This window comes from Doryrhamphus excisus, linkage group LG13 (assembly GCF_037039965.1).
Source record: "Doryrhamphus excisus strain RoL-2023G ecotype Guam linkage group LG13, RoL_Dexc_Guam_v1.1, whole genome shotgun sequence".
NCBI lineage: Eukaryota > Metazoa > Chordata > Actinopteri > Syngnathiformes > Syngnathidae > Doryrhamphus > Doryrhamphus excisus.
The window spans coordinates 2034578-2056782 of NC_136369.1; the positions used below are offsets into that span (position 1 = coordinate 2034578).

A 22205-nucleotide genomic window follows, 5' to 3' on the forward strand; every position below is an offset into this window, starting at 1 on the left:
CTCTTGCTCTTGTTTCTCTTCTCCGCTCTGATCACACGCACCAATTCATAATTCCGAAAGCTGCATGGGGCCTCATTGGGAACAATTACAAGTGCGGTTGCTATTGGAAACGCGTGTGTGCAGGGTCGAAAGTAATTAGCAGTTAATTTCGCCCGGATCAAGGAAGTGGGAAGAAGAGGACAATATTTTTTAGTCCAAATGAGTCACCTTGATTCAAGCTCTTTAATTACAGGACTTTAAAAGGCCCAGTGGAACCTGACCTGCCATTTACTGTGCACTTTTAAAATGTAGAAACAAAGGTCTTGCTGAGGTGCTAAGGAGCAAGTCTCATGATCACATTTAAACAAATCTAAAGGTGACAAGGCTTTATTTTGCAGTGATGTTTACCATTATGTGTTGCTAGCAGGTTCTAATTAGAGAGCATAGAAAAGTTGTACTGCAGTCGTGATACTTGCTGTGTATATGCCATAGGAAGTGATGGTTTTGTTTACTTCCCACGATGCACACATTTGCGACAAAGCTGCATGTGTGGATGTTGCCTGGCGACGTCTTCAATGCCATCCAGCGGCTTGCTGAGCCCACCAGCACTTTTGCTTGCTTGTATGTTTATTATCAACACAACACTTTGGTTGCAGATTCCGACAAAAGGGGTAATGGCATGCTTTAAATATCCACTTTTGGCTGTTAGTGTCTGCTTGCATCGGCCACAAGGGGGGGTCAGTCACCCACCACATCTCAGCAGGTGGAATTGGAGTTGCATGTAATTTGTCATGCTCATTACCGCCACCTACAACGTTGGAGTGGAAGGTATCACGACAAAAAGTCATTTTTCAATCGGTTTTTGCGCTGTCCCGCAGCTGTCCCGCAGCTGTCCCCCGTTTATCCCGTTTTTTTGGTTCTGGTCACCCTTCACACGTGTATTAGGTGTATTAGCCATCATAAGAAGAGAAAATCAGCCCGCAACAGTAGCCCGTGTTTGGGATTTATGTGCCTGTTGTGAAATCATTCAAACCTAAAAAAAATGGGGAAAAAAGCCTGTTGTTCTGATGATGAAGTCTGGTGCTTGTGTGTCTCAGTGAATGTTACAGTAACATTTGATCACAACATTTCTTTGAATGCCTTATTTTGCATTTTATGTCAGTTAGCCATTTTTATGCTTAAATGCTTAACGTAAGGAAAAGTGTATAAAATTAGCTTAGATATGTATTTTTTCTGACTAATAAGTCGTATTCAACCATGAAACAGGCAGCATTTATTAAAGTGCGATGGTGAAGCCGTAACATTCAAACCGGTCTTATTGACTGTGTAGGTGTTCCTAATGAATCGATTCCTGTCTCCTCAACAGGGAGGTGGAGGAGGAGCTGGAGGTGGTGTGGCAGGCGGCCACCAGGGAGAACCAGCAAATCAGAGAGACCCTGTGGAACTCGAGGCCCATCGGAGACCTCCTCGAGTGGGCCTTAGCCAACACCACCTCGCCTGACCGACCTCCGAAGGCCGCACATCTGCAACACGAGTCCCCGGACGAGAAGCATCAGCGAGACCTGGATATCTACAGCTAGATCCTTCACACAGGCAATGTTTGTATTTTATCTTCACACGGTGGGAACCTCTAAGGTCAGTCTCTGAAGAGTTTTAATTAACTGCGGCCTTCATAAAGCCTTTTTCTTAACTGTGAAGGAAGTGTAAAAGAACATAACTCCTTTTTGACCGACTTGAGAGGCGTTGCTGGTCCAAAGTGTACAGCCTCAGGTGCACCTCTTTGACTTTAGAGCTTCCACTGTGTAATATCTGATGTTTACAATGAAAGAAGCGACTCTTAAAACTTTATGGTGGTTACATCAGCTTTTGGTGCCCATGTGCTGGATGCACCGGACTGCAGTAAAACACGTGAGTCAGGCAAACAAATACATCCTGTATTCTAATTCATTTGTATATTTGTTTATTTTTTTTACATAATTTGTCCCGTGAGGCCAAAACAGGTAGGGGAGAAGTCACATGTGTTTATGTGGTCCTCAGGAATGTGGCGCCCTCTTCTGGAGCCTCGCCGTAGCAAAGTGTGAACATGAGCATGTTTTTTATAGTTGTGCTAAATTTGACATTTGTATGAGACAACTTGCACAAGAATGTGCATTAAAAAAAAAAACAAGTTGTGTAAATAATATTTAAATTCTGAATTTCTTTGCTGACAAATAGTGAGGCTTGCAGAACCAGTTTTAGTTACCAAACATTCCTGCGTCCAGTTAATATTACATGAAGATAGGCTCAACTTGATGGAAACATTCCCAAGGACTTTGAATCATGTAAATAATTATTCATTTCACTGATTTGAACGTGAGGTCACGTCCACATCAGAAGGACCGTCTCATCTGTGATGTCACAGAGTGCCAGGTTCCTTATATGGGCGTGCACTGTAGGCCAGATACGCTCTCTGCCCTCCCCCAAGCTCTGCTTCTCTGTTTAGGTGTTAGCAATGTCTCCCAGGAAGTGTTTCTGTGAGGGAAAGCTACGTTTGTTTATAATTCCTAACCAGGAAAACATCAGGGACAAGTGGTTGGAGGTCTGATTCCCTGCTGGCAAAAGAAGAAGACCAGGCAGTAAGTAACAGTTTGTCGGTGGCTTTTCTGTGTAGCATTATAGAGTGTGCAAACAGGAAGCAGGGTTGCTAATAGCCGTTTCCAACCACAATCAGTGGCTCCACCCGAGTTTTTTAAACACTGGTAGTCCCACAAAAAACGTGTAATGACCACATTAGACGTTACAGCTAAATGCTAAAATGCGAAAGCTACTTACCACCGAGAGACGTTTTGAGGTAACCTCTTTTCTTGAGAAACTTGGGACTGTCCATTCTCTACTTCCGGATCGGAATTTGGGATCCAACACGTATGGCTGAATGTTAAAAGCGTTTATTATCAACTCCTATGAAGTTAGGTTCGGCAGCTAGCGGCACAACACCGGAGGTCCTCCTGAGCACTTGGTAGTGTGACCAACCACAGCGGCGTGGGCGTGGAGGCGGGCCCTGGTTGGAATACATTAAAACAGAACGTTTTTGCCGGAAGCACGAAATCCAAAGAGATCGAGCTGGAATAGGTGCCGATTCTGAAGGATCTAGAAAGCTTTCCATGCTGGTTATTGTGTGTAGCTGCTCTTTAGGAGTCCACAACCCAATACAAAGTGCAGAAAATGAGCCCAAAAGGTCCCCTTTAAGTCAAAACGTTCCATTCATCATGGGGTCATTTTCTCCTTGGTCGGCTTCCTTTGTTTGTCCTGCGGTGCTGATAGGACAAACAGCAGCCTGTTGCTAAGCAACATTCACTTTGGCAATAAACCAGTTATTCACAACAAGAGAAGCATGTCTGCCACTTTCAACACCATGAAATACATATTTCATTAATTTATCATCATTTTAGAAGGGACTGTTTAACTGTATTCTGTGTGTACATATACAGTGTTTGATATTTATGCCTGTGTTTATTCAAGCCACGGGGTGATAGTTTAGTTTAGGTATACTGAAGTACACGACCCGTGTAAGTCAATATCTACTTCTTCCTGCTCCGTTTGGGGCATGCTGAACATGAACATGTGTAATACATGTGCAATAAACAACCGTCACAAACAAACCATCCACGGTTCGGGGGCAGCTTCCTTACTTGTGTTTCCAGCAGGACGCTTTCACTGGCTGTGCCACGAGAGGTCGAGAACACGTGTTCAACTCTGAGCAGTGGAACCTTTGACCTCCATAAAGGCTTCTTGTGCAATGCGGAGGAAATGCTGCTTCATTGTTTGAATTGACATTGGTCCCACGTCCTTCGCTCACCTGTAAGGTAAGGTAATGTCACTGCATTTATGTTCTGTATACAATATATAGTCGTTTTGACAATTTTGCTTTATGGATTGCTCCATATGAAGGTCAACTTCACTCACAATGTGTATGTCATAACTATGTTATAACTATGAAACAACTCCATAACAACTTTACGTCATGGACATTTCATTTCACTCCATAACAATGTAACTTTACTTCTTTTATGTATTATTTCAAAATCGTCTAAATTCAGACATGCCGTGCTGTGCAAAGGTACACACTTCTTGATGCCTTTTTTTTGCACGTTTGTCACACGCAAATGTTTCAGATCATGAAACACATTTCGATATTTGTCAATGACAACACAACAGTTTTTGAATGAAACTTTTTATGCTTAAGAAAAGAGAAAAACATTTCAAAAGCTACATGGCCGTGTGTGGAAAAGTGGTTGCCCTCTAGAGCTAATAGCTGGTGGAATGTTGGTCCACTCATCTTTGCAGAATTGTTGCCATTCAGCCACATTGAAGTCTTTACCGTTATGAAGCCTTTTTAAGGTCATGCTCCTGCATCTCAATAGGATTCAGGTCAGGACTAGGTCACTCCAAAGTCTTCATTTGGTTTTTCTTCAGCCGTTCGGACGTGGACTTGCTGGTGTGTTTTAGATCATTGTCCTGCTGCAGAACCCATGTCAGCAGAATTCAGTCTTCCAAGTCCTGAAGCAGCAATACGGACCCAGACCATCACACTACCACCACCATATTTTGTTGTTCTTTTTCTGAAATGTGGCGTTATTTTAGACCAAATGTAATGGGACGCACACCTCCCAAAAAGTCCAACTGTTGTCTGGTCAGACCACAGCGTATTTTCCCAAAGGTCTTGGGGATCATCGAGATGTTTTCTGGCAAAATTAAGACGCACCTTAATGGTCTTTTTGTTCAGCAGTGGTTTTGGTCTTGGAACTCTGTCATGCAGGCCGTTTTTGCCCAGTGTCTTTTTTATGGTGGAGTCATGAACACTGACATTAACTGAGGCAAGTGTCTGCACTTCTTTGGGTCATGTTGTGGGGTCTTTTGTGACCTCTTAGATTGGTCATTGGTGTGCCGTTTGGGTCATTGTGGTTCACCACTGTTTCATGTTTTTGCCATTTGTGGATATTGGCTCTCGCTGAGGTTTGCTGGAGTCCCAAAGTTTTATGAATGGCTTTATAACCCTTTACAGCTCAGTTAAGCTCAGTTATGTGTTAATGAGAGGTTATCACTTTTTCACACAGACATGTAGGTGTGGATTTTTTTTCTCCGTCTATAATAAAGATTCATTTAAAAACTGCATTTTGTGTTGAGTTGTGTTGTTAATGACTATTTGATTTGTTATTATACATAACATTTAAGTGCATCATTTATGCAAACCACTGTAAATCACACCACTGTAAGTGTCTGAGTGTGTGTGATAAAAACTCCCTATTCAAATGAGCATGGACAAAAATTCCTTATTTTGATTCCTGCTCCAAAGGATTCTCGATTCTGATGCTTGTAAGAGTAAAGTTCATAAACGTTTGCATGGTTTAAATGAGGGCGCTAACCAGAATTCCTTTTGGGTGGAATGTCTCAACATCTCCATGAATTCTTTAATGGAGTGAACTTTTTAAAATGAACTTTATTATGGATTTCTCACAGGGCTATTTTCAACCAAACTAAACTTGAATATAAATGTTATGAAGTTTCTTACTGCAGGAGTTTGTTTACTTTGAGAAGCTGATGAATAAAACATGTCCGCATATGCTGCTGTTATTTTGAAGTCATTTTTAATTCAGCAGGATGTAAGCCCCCGAAGCTCTTATTTCGACGGCCGGAAGTGTGTCGTGTCCGTTGAGAAGGTGGCTTGACTGTTCCCAAAGAGTCTGACTGTGCTCATAAATTAAGTTAACGCTTAGAGCTGTAGCTCCCGTTCTTTATTTACACGAATTTCCTCATCAGCTAGCAGCCTGAAACTGGGTTAGATTGGTCTGAGACAGCGTCATTTATTGTTTGACTTCCATGACTGACTGCTCCAAGGTCCGACGTTGGGCATCACAGACGAGGTACTCCCGTTATTTCCATAACATGAATCCGGAGGTGTTTAATCAAGTTGGCCATGCTAGATGCGATTGTGTCGCCGATGTTGCACTGAGCCGACCGAGAAAGCCAAACTTTTTCACCTCTTCTTCGTTGGTGTTCGCGGCTATATCTTCCGGTTGGCAAAGAGAGCATCGGAACAAAGAAATCGGGGGAAAATACTTTGTATTAGGTTTTAAGAAAGTACATTTATCACTGTAAAACATAGAAGTGAAGAAACCTTTTTAGCTAACAAATGTAACTACACCTTTCACAGACAAGCGGCCGCACAAATTGCATATTTTTGTGAAAACTTGTGAAATAGTTTGTGTGTTTAATAAATGATCCTAATGTATTAAAAAAATGAGATGCAAATAGACTGCAACGGTTAGGTGGCTGCCTTGCCTTGAGGGCGCGAACGCTGGACCGTGTTGCCAACATTCGGCCCCGCCCTCTTCCTGTTGGGAGCATGACGCAGGCGCCCTGAGGGGGCTCGCACACGTGCTGAGCTAGCTTGCTGCTAGTTTGAAGTTTGATTGCTAGGGATTGCAAAATAATAAAACCATGGGCACAACGTTCATACGTCCACAAATTTATACATTATTTGAACAAGCGTGTTTAAAGGTATTCGGAGTTCTACATAACTGAGCATCTTAAGTTTCGTAACGGGTTCTCAACTGCTCTCAACCTGGGAACCAATGTTTTTTTTAGCTGCACAGCTTTTTTATAAGAGGGAACTGTTATGTTTTTTCCACATTTCTGACCCATAAATGTTGTTAGATAGTTGTATTCCCGTGTTAAACCATGCCAACGTTTCAGAAATGAGTTTTTGTGCATTTGGGTGCATTTGAGTGAGCCCTGAAAGACCTTTGGGATGGCACTGAATGCAGTTTTTTCAAAGGCTGACTGTGAAGTCACAGTGAGGGGGACTTCCTTATATGGGTGTGCCTAGTACAAGCTGAGTGGGACCAATCACATCCTAGTCGGCATGCTGTGGGTGGAATAAATTAAAATCCAAAGAAATGCAGCTAGACTAGGTGCAGGTTCTGGAAGATCTGGAAAGCTTTCTGTGCAGGTTATGGAGTTGCTGCTTTACTGGAGTTCATAATTCAATGCGAAAGGCCCAAAATGAGCATATTAGGTCCCCTTTAATGACTTTCTGCACATTTATTTAGGTCATTTGATGTATTTTCTTAATAAAATGTATGTATCATTGATGTATCTGCTGATATACACAATAGTACACATGATTTTGTCAAGAAAATGAGCGAGAACATAACTGCATGCATTCCAATAATGCATAAATTCAACTGAAATCTAAAAATTGCACACCACATAATGTCACATTTCACTCATAGAGCGTCATACTTATATGCGAGGTGATATATGTACGTACAGCGTGACTTTACTGTTATGTCAATATGATGAAAGAAATAAACACAATAATTTCACGTGCTTTCCAGCCACAGGAGGATGGCGCTCGTAAAGATAGCGGCATCGTTAGACTGAAGCGGTACCAGTCTTACATAATAACATCTGATGTGCAGTCACAAAGGTCACGCAAAAGGAAAGCGAGCATTGAAAGAGAAGTGGCGACTGCCTGCCGAGCCTGTTTGCTTAAACCCCGCTGCTGTGAATGTTTGGCTAGCATAGACCAACGCTTGTTTGGATTAGCAGCGGGAGTGGAAATCTTTCACAGGTTGTCGTCATGTGGGAGAATGGATGCTAGCACTCAGATCACAGGTTTTATATGGACTGTCCATCGCAGAAGCTGTCAATACGAATAAATAAGACGCAGTTTTCATCTCATAATGATGACTTTTTTATCTCGGAATTTTGAATGTTTGTCTCATAATTACGACTTCTCAACGATGATCTCATAAATCAGATGTTTTATTTCATGATTTTGACTTCTTATCTCATAATTGTGACTTATTCATCTCATATTTATGACTTGTCTCATAGGTTTGACTTCTCATTTCAAAATTGAGACTTTTTATCCAATAATGACTTTTTATCTCATCATTTTGAATTTTATTTCATGACTATGACTTTTCATCTCAGAATTGTGACTCATGGTGACTTCTTATCTCATTTATGCCTCTCATCTCATAATGATTGGCATAATGTTTGTTTATTTTTATGATTTTGACTTGATGATGTGACTTTTTAAATCTGATATTTATGACGTATTTCATGGGTTAGGCTTCTTATCTCATCATTTTGACTTTTTACCATAATGATAGTGCCTATCCCCGCCTCTCGCCCGAAGACAGCTGGGATAGGCTCCAGCATCCCCGCGATGAATGAATTTTTAATTCATATGATAATTATGAGATAGATGGCTAATCTCACAATTCTGAATTTTTCATCTTATAATTATGACTTATCTCATAGATAGACTTTTTATTTCATAATTTTTATCTCAATTTTGGCTTTTTAACTCATATTGTCATTTTATCTCATAATATGGACTTTTTACCACATAATTATAACTTTATTTCAATTATACTTTTTTTAGCTCATAATTATGACTTTTTATGTCATAATTTAGATTTTTTTTTTTAATCTCATAATTTGAATTGGAATATTTTTTTCTTTCAGCGGTGAAAACAGGCTTCCACTGTTTTTAAGCATCTCCAAAATAAACCATTACCATTACTACTGGTGTTCCTCAAGGCTCTGCTTTAGATCCTCATAAGCGTTTACATCTGTAACATTTGAAACTTCAACTGAACGTTGAGTTCTGTCCCGTGTCTAAACGGTGGTTGCGTGCGTGTGTGTGCAGGGCAAGATGGAGGATGAAGATTTGGAGAAAAACAAGCAGGTCTTTAGCGTGAGTATGCATCAAACACTTCCTGTCTCGTGGCGTCTTCTGCTTCATGTGCAGTCGTTGATATTCTTATATGATGTTTGAACTTTTTAGACTAAAGGGACTGTCAATGGCATCCACTGCCCAACCTCCGCTGCCGTTCCCGGTCCCGTGCTCCCCACGGGATTGGAGCACAAAGCTAAGCCTTCGTTGTTTGGGAAGTACCAGCAGAGCCTTCAGACGCTCAAACCTTTCCGCTGGACGTCATCACAGTCAGTATCCCTCAGCAGCACGTCCTTCGCCATGTTGCTCAGCCCTTTGCTCACACGTTTCCTGTATAGGCAACACCCTATGGACAACGCGGGGTTCCTGTCCTTCACATCCTTCGGGTGGATGACCTCCATGATGTGGGCCATGTTCCGCAAAAGGCTGGACTTGGGCTCGCTCAACCTGTCTCCTTTAGACCAGGCTGAGAACAGTGCGGAAAGGTCGGAAACTCTTCTTTGTGCTTCCATGCCAGCGAGACCTATCACGATAATCAATAAACCAATTCACCGCATGATAAATAAAAAGCGGTCTCTTCCAGAGAAGCCTGAAGTTTTGTGTTTAGAATGAACACAGTTGTAGTTTAGTTTACACCGTAGTACAAGTAGTTTCCCTATGTTTGTGTACTTACCTGACTAGTTAAATCCTGCCAAGTGCCATATCGTCTCTCTCCTCAGGCTGCAAAGACTCTGGGAGGAGGAAGTTGCCAAGTCGGGTCTGGAAAAGGCCTCCCTGATGCGGGTGATTCTTCGCTTCCAAAGAACCAGACTGATTGTCTCCGTCGTCGTCGGCATCCTCGCCATGGTGTCAGCATTTGTAGGACCGGTGAGTATCTTTGTGGAAATGTACTGGTAATGTATCAGCCGTGTTGTGTTACACGTGTAACATATGTTTACATGAATTACTACACGGTAATGGTCATATAATAGACATGATATTTATGTTAGCGATAATTATCCCTATCGATAATTATCGGCTTGATATCAGCATAAAAAGCGGTTTGATATAGGTATCAGATTTTTTTCTTGATCATGAAAACCGATATAAAAAAATGGCGTATACAACACCGACTGTATGTGTTCATTCCACCTCAGGCGATATGTCATGTTACACATATCGGTATCTGTATCGGCTGATATTGTATCAGAAATTGAGTCATGTCGCAATAATTTCGTTTTTCGGTATAAAAAACGATACGTCACAGGCATACGTGACTGATTTTATCCTCAGGCTGTCCTGGTCTACCTGCTTCTGGACTACATCGCCGACCCCTCCAAGTCCAGCCAGTCGCAAGGCATCGGCCTTTGCTTCGCCTTGTTCACCTCCGAGTTCTTCAAGGGCTTCCTCATCTCGCTGCTTTGGGCGATTAACCTGCGCACCGCTGTCCGCCTGAAGGGCGCCTTCAGCGCTCTGGGCTACCAGAAGGTCATCTCGCTGCGGGTGCACAGCGGCGTCTCCATGGGAGAGGTAAGACCTGCATGAAGGATGTCATGCTGAGTCCTCACTTGGAGGTTGGAGACGAGGGAAACGGAAACAGGGGTTTCGTGCCTACAAGACTTTTTCTGAGCGAGAAATCTTGTGACCAGTAGTCACCATATTTTACTTGGCGCAGGCCTCCACCGTGTGATCCTCTTGCATGACACTGCTTCATCAGGGCTTGTGGGTAATGTCCATCACTGAGGTTCCTCATGGAACATGGCTGTCTGTCTCTCTGACGCGCAGATCATTAACGTTCTGACAAATGACGGCCACAGACTGTTCGAAGCCGTCGTGTTCGGGAGCTTCGTGATCTCCTCCCCTGTGCTGTTTTTCGTGTGCATCATCTACGCCTGCTACATCCTGGGCTTGACGGCGCTGATGGGGGTCGGCACCTACCTGGTCTTCATCCCCGTCCAGGTCCGTCAAGCTTGTTCATCAAGGCTTTATGACGGTGACTCTGACTGATGTTGCTCGGCTTGCCTCCAGTTTGTCCTGGCCAAGATGATCAACAGGTTCCAACACAAAGCCATTTCCATGACGGACTGTCGCGTTCGCACGATGAACGAGATCCTCAGCAGCGTCAAGCTCATCAAGATGTACGCCTGGGAGGACTCCTTCGAGAAGAAGATCGCAGGTACGATGTACGTTTCCTGGCTCCGCAGCGGACTTTGAAACAAATTTGACTTTTGAAACAAAGATGGATGTAGTGTGCTGCCCACTAGGTGTCAGTAATGTTCCATTATTGACATGACATGACAGCCATGGCATGTGCTGGAGCCTATCCCAGCTGTCTTCGGGCGAGAGGCGGGGTACACCCTGGACTGGTCGCCAGCCAATCACAGACAACAACAACAAGACAAACAACCATTCACACTCACATTCATACCTATGGACAATTTGGAGTGGCCAATTAACCTAGCATGTTTTTGGGGAGAACATGCAAACTCCACACAGAGATGGCTGAGGGTGGGAATTGAACCCTGGTCCTCCTAGCTGTGAGGTCTGTGAGCTAACCACTAGACCGCCGTGCCGCCCCATGTCTAACATGATAGAGTGAAAATAAGTTCTCCTCCCATTCTGTGTGGAAATGGTACATTTTTGGTTTTCTTGATCCTTCTTCCCCAAGGACCGTTTTAAACCCTTTCTTATGTTTATAATACAGTACATAAATTGGAGACTAACTCATTAGAGTTGGAGAGTTGGACTAACTCATTAGCTCGCTACCTTGCTAATGGTTAAAACCAGGGTTGTCTCTTGTGTCTCTGCAGTGACCCCATCGCCTGTGCATTACAGTTGAGCAATGTGTTGTAAACAAAGACAAATAGGCGTGTAAAGGTGACTATAGGGTTATGTCATTTGTTCAGGTCTCTAATAACAGTAAATATTGGATGTAGAAAGCCATATACAGTACAAGTTTTTATGCTAGGAAACTAGGAACATGTTTCATGTATTCATATTGAATCCTACCTGGCAGACGGTCCCTTATCGATAAGCGAGGCATAACTGTAGCCACAAATATTCAATGTTGTTTCTTCCAGAGATGAGGCAAAGGGAGAAGAGATATCTGCGGGGGGCCAGTTACATCCAGAACACCAACAACAGCATCACCACCATCATCCCCATCCTGGCCACTGTACTCACCTTCATGGTGCACACCTTGCTGGGCTTAAATCTCCAGTCCACCGAAGTGAGTACGCCACATAAAAGACTAAAACCACAACAAAGATACGATCCAACCACATCATCAACTCTCTTGATGCACCAAGTGCAGTTCGCACCAAGTCCAAAAACATTAGCATTACCATCTGTGGCTGTAGGCAACCTCCTGATGTAACGCCACAAGATGTCAGTAGCTGAAGTGGGCTCCATTTCTTGTCCATTCAGTGTGTCTGTGTCACCACCAGGCCTTCACCACCATCGCCATCTTCAACGCCATGCGCTTCTGCCTGGCTCTGATGCCTTTGTCTGTCAAGGCTCTCGCCGAAGCCAGCGTGTCCATCACACGTCTCAAGGTGAGAACCCCCCCCCAAGGCTGCCAGGTGTTAACGCCTTGTTTTTCAGCATCCTGGCACCCGACGGCACCTTGGAGTCTGCTCTCCAATTAGTGACTTTGATTTCATTTCATTGGTGGAAAGCTTCCAGATAGTTTTTGTCAGTGGATGTTGCAGAGTGTTAGTTTTCCACATGAGGACCTGTCGTCCTTTCCTCACCGGCAGGGTGACTCCATGAGGTGTTCAGGTGAAAAAACATCAACACCTTGTCTTCCTGCCGCTGTGAGAGACTCCCATTTTGTGGCTTTCATTTTTACGACAGGGAAATAAGCAACATTGAAGTGTTGAATGCTATCCTAAGCTGCTATCCTAAGCTAGCTCCAACGTTATGGCAATCATTTCCTTATTCACGCCAGATTAAAAACATTGAACAGTGGAAAAATTGAAAATGAAACCCGCAAAAACGCCCCTAGGAAGGAAATTGGGATGCAAATTATTTTGTGCGAGCACGCAGGAAGTCCATCGTCATCAGAGGAGTCCATCGTCATCAATCGCAGTTAGCGTATCATCTTCATCATCATCTTCTATCAAGTTATTTTCTGAAAAAGCTTACACTAACACCATCCCCCCTTCAGAAAATATTGCTGATCCAGAATCCAGATCCCTATGTGACGCACAGGAACAACAGCGACTCGGCCATCGTCATGGACAACGCCACCTTGTCCTGGAACACACCAGACAGCCACAGCGCCCCCCATCCCACCGTGGCCAACGGAGGGACTGCAGCAGCCAACGGCGACACAGCACACCCAGTCAATGCCCCGTCCCAGGATGAAGAGGCTGACTTGCTGCCAACACTGAGAAACATTTCCTTCACGCTTCCCAAGGTGGATGTCACATGACATGAAGAAAGTTGGTGTAAAGACCAATTGAATCTTTTTGTCCCTGAAGGGCAACTTGCTGGGCGTCTGCGGGAATGTGGGAAGTGGGAAGTCGTCGCTGATCTCCAGCATTTTGGAGCAGGTGAGTTGGTCGCTTTTTCAGCGGTCAGACAGTAACGTATCAGTCAGTAACATATGGACGCCCTAAACCTTAAACCTTTTGTTGGTCCGCGCCACATCCTAAGAATACAGTTGGACAAGAAACTGCAAAAGTTGACGAGCAAAATGGCTGAACGTAACGAGAAAGACCTGACCGAGATCAGGCGAGATGTCTTCACTTCCTGGTTGCTGCGGAACATGTATTTCTACGGGAAAGATGCAGGCCGAGCTTTTATAAAATGCACTTCTGCCACCTTGTGGTCATTTTTTTGCCTTTTTAAACGGCACCCAACATGCTCTCTTCTGCTGTGCAGTTGCATCATCGGCTTTTGGGCTCTAACAAGAGTAAAGACTCTCATGATAGTTGTCCGTCTTCCTGTTTTAGATGCACCTTCTCCAGGGCTCCATCACGGCCGACGGGACGTTTGCCTACGTTTCCCAGCAGGCCTGGATCTTCCACGGCACGGTGCAAGACAACATCCTGATGGGGGGATCTCTGGATCGGGTCAGGTGATGAATCCCGTTTGATGAATAACCTCGTTTGGCCTCGCCTGCTTGTTTGAAGCCGAGCAGAGGTCGTCAGGCAGTCAGACGGGTCCTGATTACTGCGGTACAAAGTTAACGAGAACTCGTGAGCAGGCATAAAAGCAAACGTGAGAGCATCGTAAAAACGTCCAGTTCCAAGTCAGAGGTGACGGGAGAAGATGCAGACGAAGTTCCTTGTGTATCTGAGCGCTAATGTCGTATGATCTTCATACATATTTACATGGAGGTTCATGGAACCTTGGCTTCGTGTGTATTTCAGTGGCAGACTAGAGCAGGACTCGCGGGCCGCATTGATATGACAAAATTTACACGGGGGGGGGGCAGACTATATATTTTACACGTAACAGTCCACCTGGTATTATTGTATCTGTAAAATTGTCATGCAATCTGCTATTATTATTTATTATTTTATATTTATATTTAAATATTTTAAAAATAATAAAATATTATAATAATTACAATAAAATTACAATAATAATTATTATATTATTATTATGTAAAATATGCAAATATAACAATAATATTATATATAATTAATATAATAATTAGCATTAACATAATAATAGTTCTAATAATAATTATAATAATCTAATAATAATAATTATTATTATTATTATTATGTGCTTGTGTCCCTTTTTTCAGGAGCACTTTGTAAACAACAGACCATGTCAAAAAACGAAATTGATAAAACCATCAAAACGTTGGCTCAGGCCATGATGCCAGGTTGTATGTTGAGTTTAAATGAAATACTTTGGAAAGATTGGGCGGGCCGTATTGAAACACTTGGCGGGCCGGATGTGGCCCCCGGGCCGTAGTTTGCCCACCCCTGGACTAGAGTGATTGTGTGTCTGCAGATATGAAAGAGTGTTGGACGTGTGCAGCCTCCGAGCGGACTTGAAAATTCTCCCACATGGTGACCAGACGGAGGTGTGTCTTTTCTATAGTTTCTGTCAGCGTTTAGTGGTTCTTCCAGAATAAAACAATGCATGCACATGAAGCTGTCTTGCTACGTTTGTGCTGTCAGATTGGCGAGCGTGGACTGAACCTTTCAGGAGGTCAGAAGCAGAGGATCAGCCTGGCCCGAGCCGTCTACTCTAACAAGGACATCTTCCTGCTGGATGATCCTCTCTCGGCTGTGGACGCCCACGTGGGCAAACACATCTTTGAGCAATGCATCAAGCGCCAGCTGCAGGGAAAGTCTGTCATTCTGGTCACTCACCAGCTCCAGGTGGGAACACGCCGCATGGCATGCGTACACTTGGTGGCTGTGGTCATTTATGTCACCGAAATGTCACAAAAAGGGACTACTGTTATATGAATGGCAACAGTGTTAAGTATGGACCTTCTGCCCTCTAGTGGAAGAACATTGAATTGTCCTGCCTGTCACTGCAGCATAATGTAGCAGGCGTAGGTAGATGAACACAGATTTGTAGTAAATAACCGACCTGATGATCTCTACCCGGCTGATATCATTTTTTGAATCGACTATTAAAGGCATCCAAATCGAGATCAATACTTGTGTTGTATGTTCATTAGTATTTGGAGTTCTGTGACGACATCCTGGTTCTGGAGAACGGAGAGGTCCTGGAGTCAGGGAACCATCAGGCTCTGATGAAGGCGAACGGACGCTATGCCCAGCTCATCAGCGGCTACCAGGCAGAGCAGTCCAAAGTCAGTGTGCTTCATCGCCTCTTCTTCATCACCGGACATGTTTACCATCACATGAATAACAACGGCCCGACAATGGCGCTTTGTTTTGGTCTTGGTGTTTTGGAGAGGTGATGCAATACTACAGAAAACACAGCGACTTTGTCTCCATATTGTTTACAGACTCAGACAGAAGAGGAAGAGGCTCCGCCCCAGCACGCCGTAAAGGAGATGGTGGAAGCGGAGCCGAGACATCGTTCAAGCAGTGGCATCGTCAACCAAGGTCAGCAATGGATGCGTCCGTCATCTATCCGCTTCATCCTATCCTGTCAATGTACAGTGGCTTCCAAGTCTTACTGGAGACACTGACGTCTGCTCTTCCTCCCAGCTTTCGACATGGCAGACGAAGACGAGATGGGATTCTTAACAAGCACCAAAGGTGAGTCTGGAATCCTGGACAGATGACGTCGTCGTCGTACCTTCATGTGTCAAATCTTTCGATTTCTGTCCATGCAGCATCCGAGGGTGCTGACCAGCTCGTCAGCCAGGAGTCGTCCTCAGAAGGTGGCGTCTCCTGGAGGACCTACCAGCGGTACTGCAAGGCAGCGGGAGGTAAGAATCACAACACACACACAAAATGTAGCGCAAACTCAAGATGTCCGTCATCCATTTCTGCAGGTTATATCACCGTCTTTGTCACCTTGCTGAACGTGGTGGTGATGGTCGGATCCACGGCCTTCTGCAACTGGTGGCTCAGTCAGTGGCTGGGCCAAGGGGACGGGGTGAGAACACACACCCACCCTGCAACAGAAACATGCGTCACGGTGGAATGGAACGATGCATGCTGACTGGGTGATACTATAGTAATACTATATTATGTAATACTGTACTACAGTATATGTATATACAGTAAAGTCTCGTTATATCGATATTCTCGGGAGTCGTAAAAAATACCGATATAACCGGACTATCCATATATCCGATCCTGCGCCGAACTGCATTAAAAGTGGGCGGATCTTTGATATGGCATGTAATTTTCTCCTTGAGTTCATGGATTGCGTATCTAGCATGCTTTTGTACTACAATACATTTTGTACTACAGTAAATAAAAATAAACTTACGCTGTAGTGATTACCGGTTACCGGGACATAATTCACCCCGGAACTATCGATAGGGAAGGTGTTGCCACCCGGAGGGGTAGGCGCGAGGGACGGGTGTTTTCCGCTGTGTGTGCTGCACTCTGGTGGTGGAAGTGTGAAAAATAAAGTTGACTGGAAGCAGCCGTTCGCCGTGTTCTTTTTTGGTATTGAAATCCTTAAGCAAAGATTGATTTAAGCTGCTTTTGTATCGATATAAGCAGACCAAATTGGCTGGCGGGAGATGAAAAGGGCATCCTAGTAACCGGATTATCATAATAACCGTGTATCGTACTAACGGAGCTAATTATATCATTATATCATTTGCCGGGAAATGAAAATAGTATCGTAATAAGTAGTAATCCGTTTTAACCGATATCGATATAACGAGACTTTACTGTATTCAATATGAGTCACTTTGACCAGCACTTGTAAGTATGAAGGAATCATATTAAGGTTTCTATTCAATCTTGGTATGCAACAATTTCATTCAACTCCATGGGGCCGCAAACCCAATTCAAAACGACATTGTCACTTGGGCCGATATCAAAAAAGTAGCACAACAGCGCCTTAAAATCGGAAAAAGTAACCAACAACAGCTTGTCTGAAGTCTACGTCTTTTAGCAACATGTTTGGCTGTCGTGTAAACGTCTATGATTGCAGCGTTTTAAAAGTACGGCCATTAAAGTGGGTCACGCTGACTGTGTTTGTCGCTCTGCTAAATTAGCCGTCAGCTTGATATGCTTTTGAACGCCAAAGGATGCTTACAAACACAAATACAAAAATACGTATTGTTGTTGAAAATATCTTCCGTCATCTTTGCTCCGCTGGTTGCAGTCGCCCAACAAGACGACATCAGACGTGGGGGACATCTCCAAAAACCCGGACCTGCACTTCTACCAGCTGGTGTATGGCATGATGGTGGTTGTTATGGTGACGCTGGCCGTCATCAAATGCTTCGTCTACACCCACGTCACCTTGAAGGCCTCCTGCAAGTTCCACGACACCATGCTGAAGAAGGTGCTGAGGTGGTCTCGGCGTCTTTTGGGGCGCCTTCTAACGGGCATGTCCTTCGGTTTTCCAGATCATTGCCAGTCCCATGAGCTTCTTTGACACCACACCGACGGGACGCATTCTTAATCGCTTTGCCAAAGATCAGGAGGAGCTGGACAGCATCCTGCCCCTCCACATGGACCCCTTCTTGCAGTTTGCTCTGCTGGTCACCTACACCATCATCATCATCGCCGCCGTCTTCCCCCCCATGCTGATCGCCGTGCTCATCATGGGCCTGCTGTTCACCCTCATGCTCTTGTCAGTTCATACCAGCAAGTGGATCTTGTGAGTCAGTGGGGGCCGAGTTGACGTTTCCTTGCCGGTTCTGCAGCATCTTCCAGAGGAGCATCCGCCAGATGAAGAAGATGGAGAACATCAGTCGCTCCCCGTGCATCTCCCTCACCACCTCCACCGTGCAAGGCCTCAGCACCATCCACGCCTACAACATGAAGGACGAGCACATCAGGCTGTAAGGTCACCGTGCAACACAAACATCTGACAATGAAATAATCATGCTGAGTTGGCACAAGAATCCCTTAATCCACGGCAAGCGATAACTCCTGCCCCCCCCCTCCCTCCACTCAGCTCCCCAAGCAGCCACACACAAGCACAAGTCTTATTTATGTCTTAATGGCTCCTAGGAGTGTAAAGATGACTATAGGGGTGTTATTTTGGCTGTAGAGGGCTCTAATAATGTTAAAGTATGTGTGAGGTCATAAACATGTTTTCCATGCTGTAACTACCAAGATATTACATTCCTGCATAAGTAATCAGGGTCCCAAGTCTTGGAGGTCTTAGGTGGTCAAATTTGTGGCTTATTTGTGTTTCACCTCCTCCGCTCTCCTCTTATTATTGTGTGCCCCCCCCCCATCCCGTCATTGTGTGGGATTATGTACACCCACTGATAACCTGCTTTTAATTGGTTTCTCGTGCTTTCTCGTGTCTTAGCTTCAAGTCCCTGAACGACATCAACTCCAACCACTACCTGCTCTTCGCCTCCGGGACACGCTGGCTTGCCTTCAGACTGGACGTCATGGCGGCAACCCTGACCTTGTTCGTGTCTCTCTTTGTGGTCCTCACCAGTAACGAGCACATCAATCCAGCGCTGAAGGGCCTGGCCTTGTCCTACACCATCCAGGTACGTGTGAGGCAGCGTGAGGATGGCGTGGCGTGGCGTGGCGTGGGCGTGACGTGATGTTGGTGCGCTTGCAGCTGACGGGGATGCTGCAGTACGTGGTGAGACAGGCCACAGAGGTGGAGGCCAGGTTCAACTCCGTGGAGAGGCTTCAGGAATACATCACGGTCAGGATGCATGAGGACGGATGTCACTAGCGTGTCGGATCGCCGGTATGTAAAAGGAAGTCTTGCTGTGTCCAGGGTTGCGAGTCTGAGGCTCCCAGACACATGAAGGACGCTGACATCCCTGAGGACTGGCCCAAAGAAGGGGCCATCACCTTCAAGGACTACCAGATGAGGTACAGACAGAACACGCCGATCGTCCTCAACGGCCTGGACTTCCTCATCCGAGCCGGAGAGAAGCTGGGCATCGTGGGAAGGACGGGTTCTGGTGAGGTTCCAGGAAGCTCAGAGACACTCGTGTCTGCTCCAAGCTTCAAAACGTGCTGTCCTCCATGCTTGGCGTGTGCAGGGAAGTCCTCTCTTGGGGTGGCGCTCTTCAGGCTGGTGGAGCCGGCAGCAGGAAGCATCCTGATAGATGGAGTGGACATCTCCGCCATCGGTCTGCAGGATCTACGCAGCAAGCTGTCCATCATCCCTCAGGACCCCGTGCTTTTCATTGGCACAGTCAGGTCAGCTGACAGCCGACACCTTGATTGACGTCCGGTGGTTGATTGAGCGCCGTGTACGCCGACAGGTACAACCTGGACCCCTTCAACAACCACAGCGACCAGGACATCTGGACAGCGCTGGAGAGGACCTACATGAAGGACTCGGTGAGTCAAGAGGTTGCAGAGCAGCGTAGTGGATCGGTGGATCGCTGAGATGCTGACTGAAGATCTGGATCTGGTCCAAATCCATCATGAGCTTAAAACGGTCCACATGGTACTTCCTAATACTTTTCTCTAGGCAACTAGACTCTTCGGGTCGTCTAGGAAGACGTTTTGCAGGCTTCAGCGGTCTGTGCCCATGATGAAATAGGAGGATGCATCGTGTTTATCCTCCTGTTTGTTTCCTTGTGTTGTGGTGCCAAACGGCAGTCGTTAGTATGTTAATATTGTGTTAATATTCCAAGAGTGGGACGCATGTTGCTCTGGACCAGTCATGACGTATGTAGTGGTCTTCCTGTAATCCAGATCAAGTCCTCCAGTCTTGCTGATGTTTTTGTCTCCACAGATCTCCAGACTGGAGGGACAGCTTGAGGCCAAGGTGTTTGAGAATGGAGAGAACTTCTCCGTAGGAGAGCGACAGCTGATGTGCATGGCGAGAGCGCTGCTTCGCAACTCCAAGGTCAGGACGCAGACACGCCCTCCATTTGTCTTTGTGAACATCCAAAGTGAGACCCGGGGGCCATTTTTATATCACGTCGTCATCTTTGTCCACCAGATCATTCTCCTGGACGAGGCCACGGCATCCATCGATGCCGAGACGGACACCCTGATCCAGTCCACCATCAAAGACGCCTTCCAGGACTGCACCATGCTCACCATCGCCCACCGTATCAACACCGTCCTGCACTCAGACCGCATCCTGGTCATGGACAACGGAAAGGTGACACACACACACACACACATGCATTCACACGCACACACGCGCCGCAGTGCACTGACACGGACGCACGTGCTCCAGGTGGCAGAGCTGGACAATCCCGATGTGCTGTCCAAACGACCCGACTCGCTCTTCTCTTCCCTGCTGGCGGCCGCCAACATCGTGAGCGCCTCGGATGCACCTTGACGTGATTTTACTGATTTTACTGCAACAAATTCATTGGCCACAGCATTAGGGACGACCTAATGAGACCCGACACACCGGTGGGCTTTCCACTTCCTGTTGGTTTAGCACACTGGAATGTTTGACAGCTCTTATTTATTGATCGACTTTTATGCCTGTTTTTTGTCAATGGTGAGTATGTTGAGACCTCAGAGTGGTTGAAAATGAGAGAAAGGAGTTAAAAATGCTGCGTACACATAGTTACTGTCTTTTTCTGCGTTTACGTCCTGTTTCCTGTGTGGAACGTAGAAGAAGAGGAGAAAATTTCCTGGTTCTTTCTCTTCTACTACTCCACCTGGTGGCACCAGAAGATGTATTTGCTGACAAACACTTGGACTTGATTCTCGTGAGAATATTGATGACTACTTATTCTCTTTATCAGGGAAATGAATACTCACATTAAAACACTTTTGCTATTAAAGAACTGTCTTTTTTATCCGAAAATATCCCTAAAGGTATGGAGGACCAAAACTGCCAAAATAATAAATAAATAAATAAATAAAAGTGGAAATAAAAACAAAAATGAAAAAAAAAATCAAAAAATGAAATACAAAAAAATAAATATAAATGGAAATAAAAACAAAAATATTTTTTTTTAATTTTTGAATCTTGTTTTTTATTTTTGTATTTATTTTTGCTTTTATTTATTTATTCATGTATATATTTTTTTATTTTTGTTTTTATTTCCATTATTTTGTTTTGGTCCTCAGAAATATGGAGGACCAAAACTGCCAAAATAAAAAATAAATACAAAAATAAAAAACAAGATTCAAAAATTTAAAAACAATTAATTTTTGTTTTTATTTCCATTTATATTTATTTTTTTGTATTTAATTTTTTCTTTTTTTTCATTTTTGTTTTTATTTCCACTTTTATTTATTTATTATTTTGGCAGTTTTGGTCCTCCATATAAAGGAGGCTTATATTCTTATAAAAAAAACACAGTAAACAAAAAACTATACAACTTTTTACTATTAAATTGTTAATATATTCACATAGAATATGCTCATATTAGAAATATATGAGAAAAAATATTTTTGTAGATCATATTTTTTTGGGGTCAAACTTTCTCTTTCTAAATATTTTAAAAATTTATTGTAATTCCTAAATAATTATAAAAAATATGTCACAATGTGGTTGACCGACACAGAAGTAACCAAAGTCTCCTCGTCTGTCCAGTCAAATACACAATGACACAATGTCGTGGTCACATGACACTCAACTGACCTCACATCCACCTTATAGAAGACCTATTATGCTCATTTTGGGCCCTTTGTATTCCCTTTGTATTTTGTATTCCATCTTCGGGCACGTCCACCATGTTGTGATTGGTCCTGCTCAAGCTTGTACAGCATGCACCCAGGCACGCCCGTATGAAGTCTGGTTCACTGTGATGTCACAGGGAGTCGGTGTTGGGAAAAACTGTCTGAAACCGAACGTTCGATTTCCAAATAATGCATTATAATACAATATTTTTCCAAATTTCTTACTTTTGCAAAACCTTTTTCTCGTTAAGATACGACTTTTGTGTTAATATTTTGTATTTATTCTTGTAAAATTACAGCATTTTTTTTCCATGTCCGCAGTTGCTATCAACTATTTAATCTTGTAAATGCGT

The 22205-nt window shown here is 44.2% G+C and overlaps 2 protein-coding genes across 8 annotated transcripts in view; both read left to right on the plus strand.

Annotated features, from left to right (window-relative positions):
• Positions 1-2425, plus strand: part of cep89 (centrosomal protein 89) — a 32316-nt gene extending 29891 nt beyond the window's left edge. For all 3 annotated transcript variants that reach the window (XM_058088806.2, XM_058088808.2, XM_058088807.2), the window contains one exon: positions 1346-2425. In XM_058088806.2, the coding sequence (XP_057944789.2) occupies positions 1346-1559 (214 nt within the window). In that variant the 3' untranslated portion in view covers positions 1560-2425. The remainder of the gene's footprint in view (positions 1-1345) is intronic.
• A 39-nt stretch (positions 2426-2464) lies between these two features.
• abcc12 (ATP-binding cassette, sub-family C (CFTR/MRP), member 12) lies at positions 2465-21011 on the plus strand. Of its 5 annotated transcripts, XM_058088804.2 has the most exons (32): positions 2465-2594; positions 3660-3821; positions 8681-8728; positions 8819-8976; positions 9046-9192; positions 9427-9574; positions 9980-10216; positions 10472-10645; positions 10715-10862; positions 11767-11915; positions 12133-12240; positions 12855-13106; positions 13171-13242; positions 13645-13769; positions 14660-14732; positions 14830-15033; positions 15342-15476; positions 15636-15735; positions 15841-15891; positions 15969-16064; positions 16131-16234; positions 17426-17608; positions 17673-17899; positions 17973-18110; positions 18590-18779; positions 18854-18943; positions 19019-19208; positions 19290-19449; positions 19515-19593; positions 19994-20107; positions 20204-20368; positions 20447-21011. In XM_058088804.2, exons 3-32 carry the CDS (start codon positions 8687-8689, stop codon positions 20549-20551), a joined length of 4164 nt encoding a protein of 1387 aa, XP_057944787.2. In that variant the 5' UTR covers positions 2465-2594; positions 3660-3821; positions 8681-8686; the 3' UTR covers positions 20552-21011. The 5 variants fall into 5 exon arrangements, with proteins under 5 accessions (XP_057944787.2, XP_057944786.2, XP_057944785.2 ...); XM_058088803.2 differs by lacking the exons at positions 2465-2594; positions 3660-3821 and adding an exon at positions 5661-5879; XM_058088802.2 differs by lacking the exons at positions 2465-2594; positions 3660-3821 and adding an exon at positions 6442-6516.
• Positions 21012-22205: the final 1194 nt, after the last annotated feature.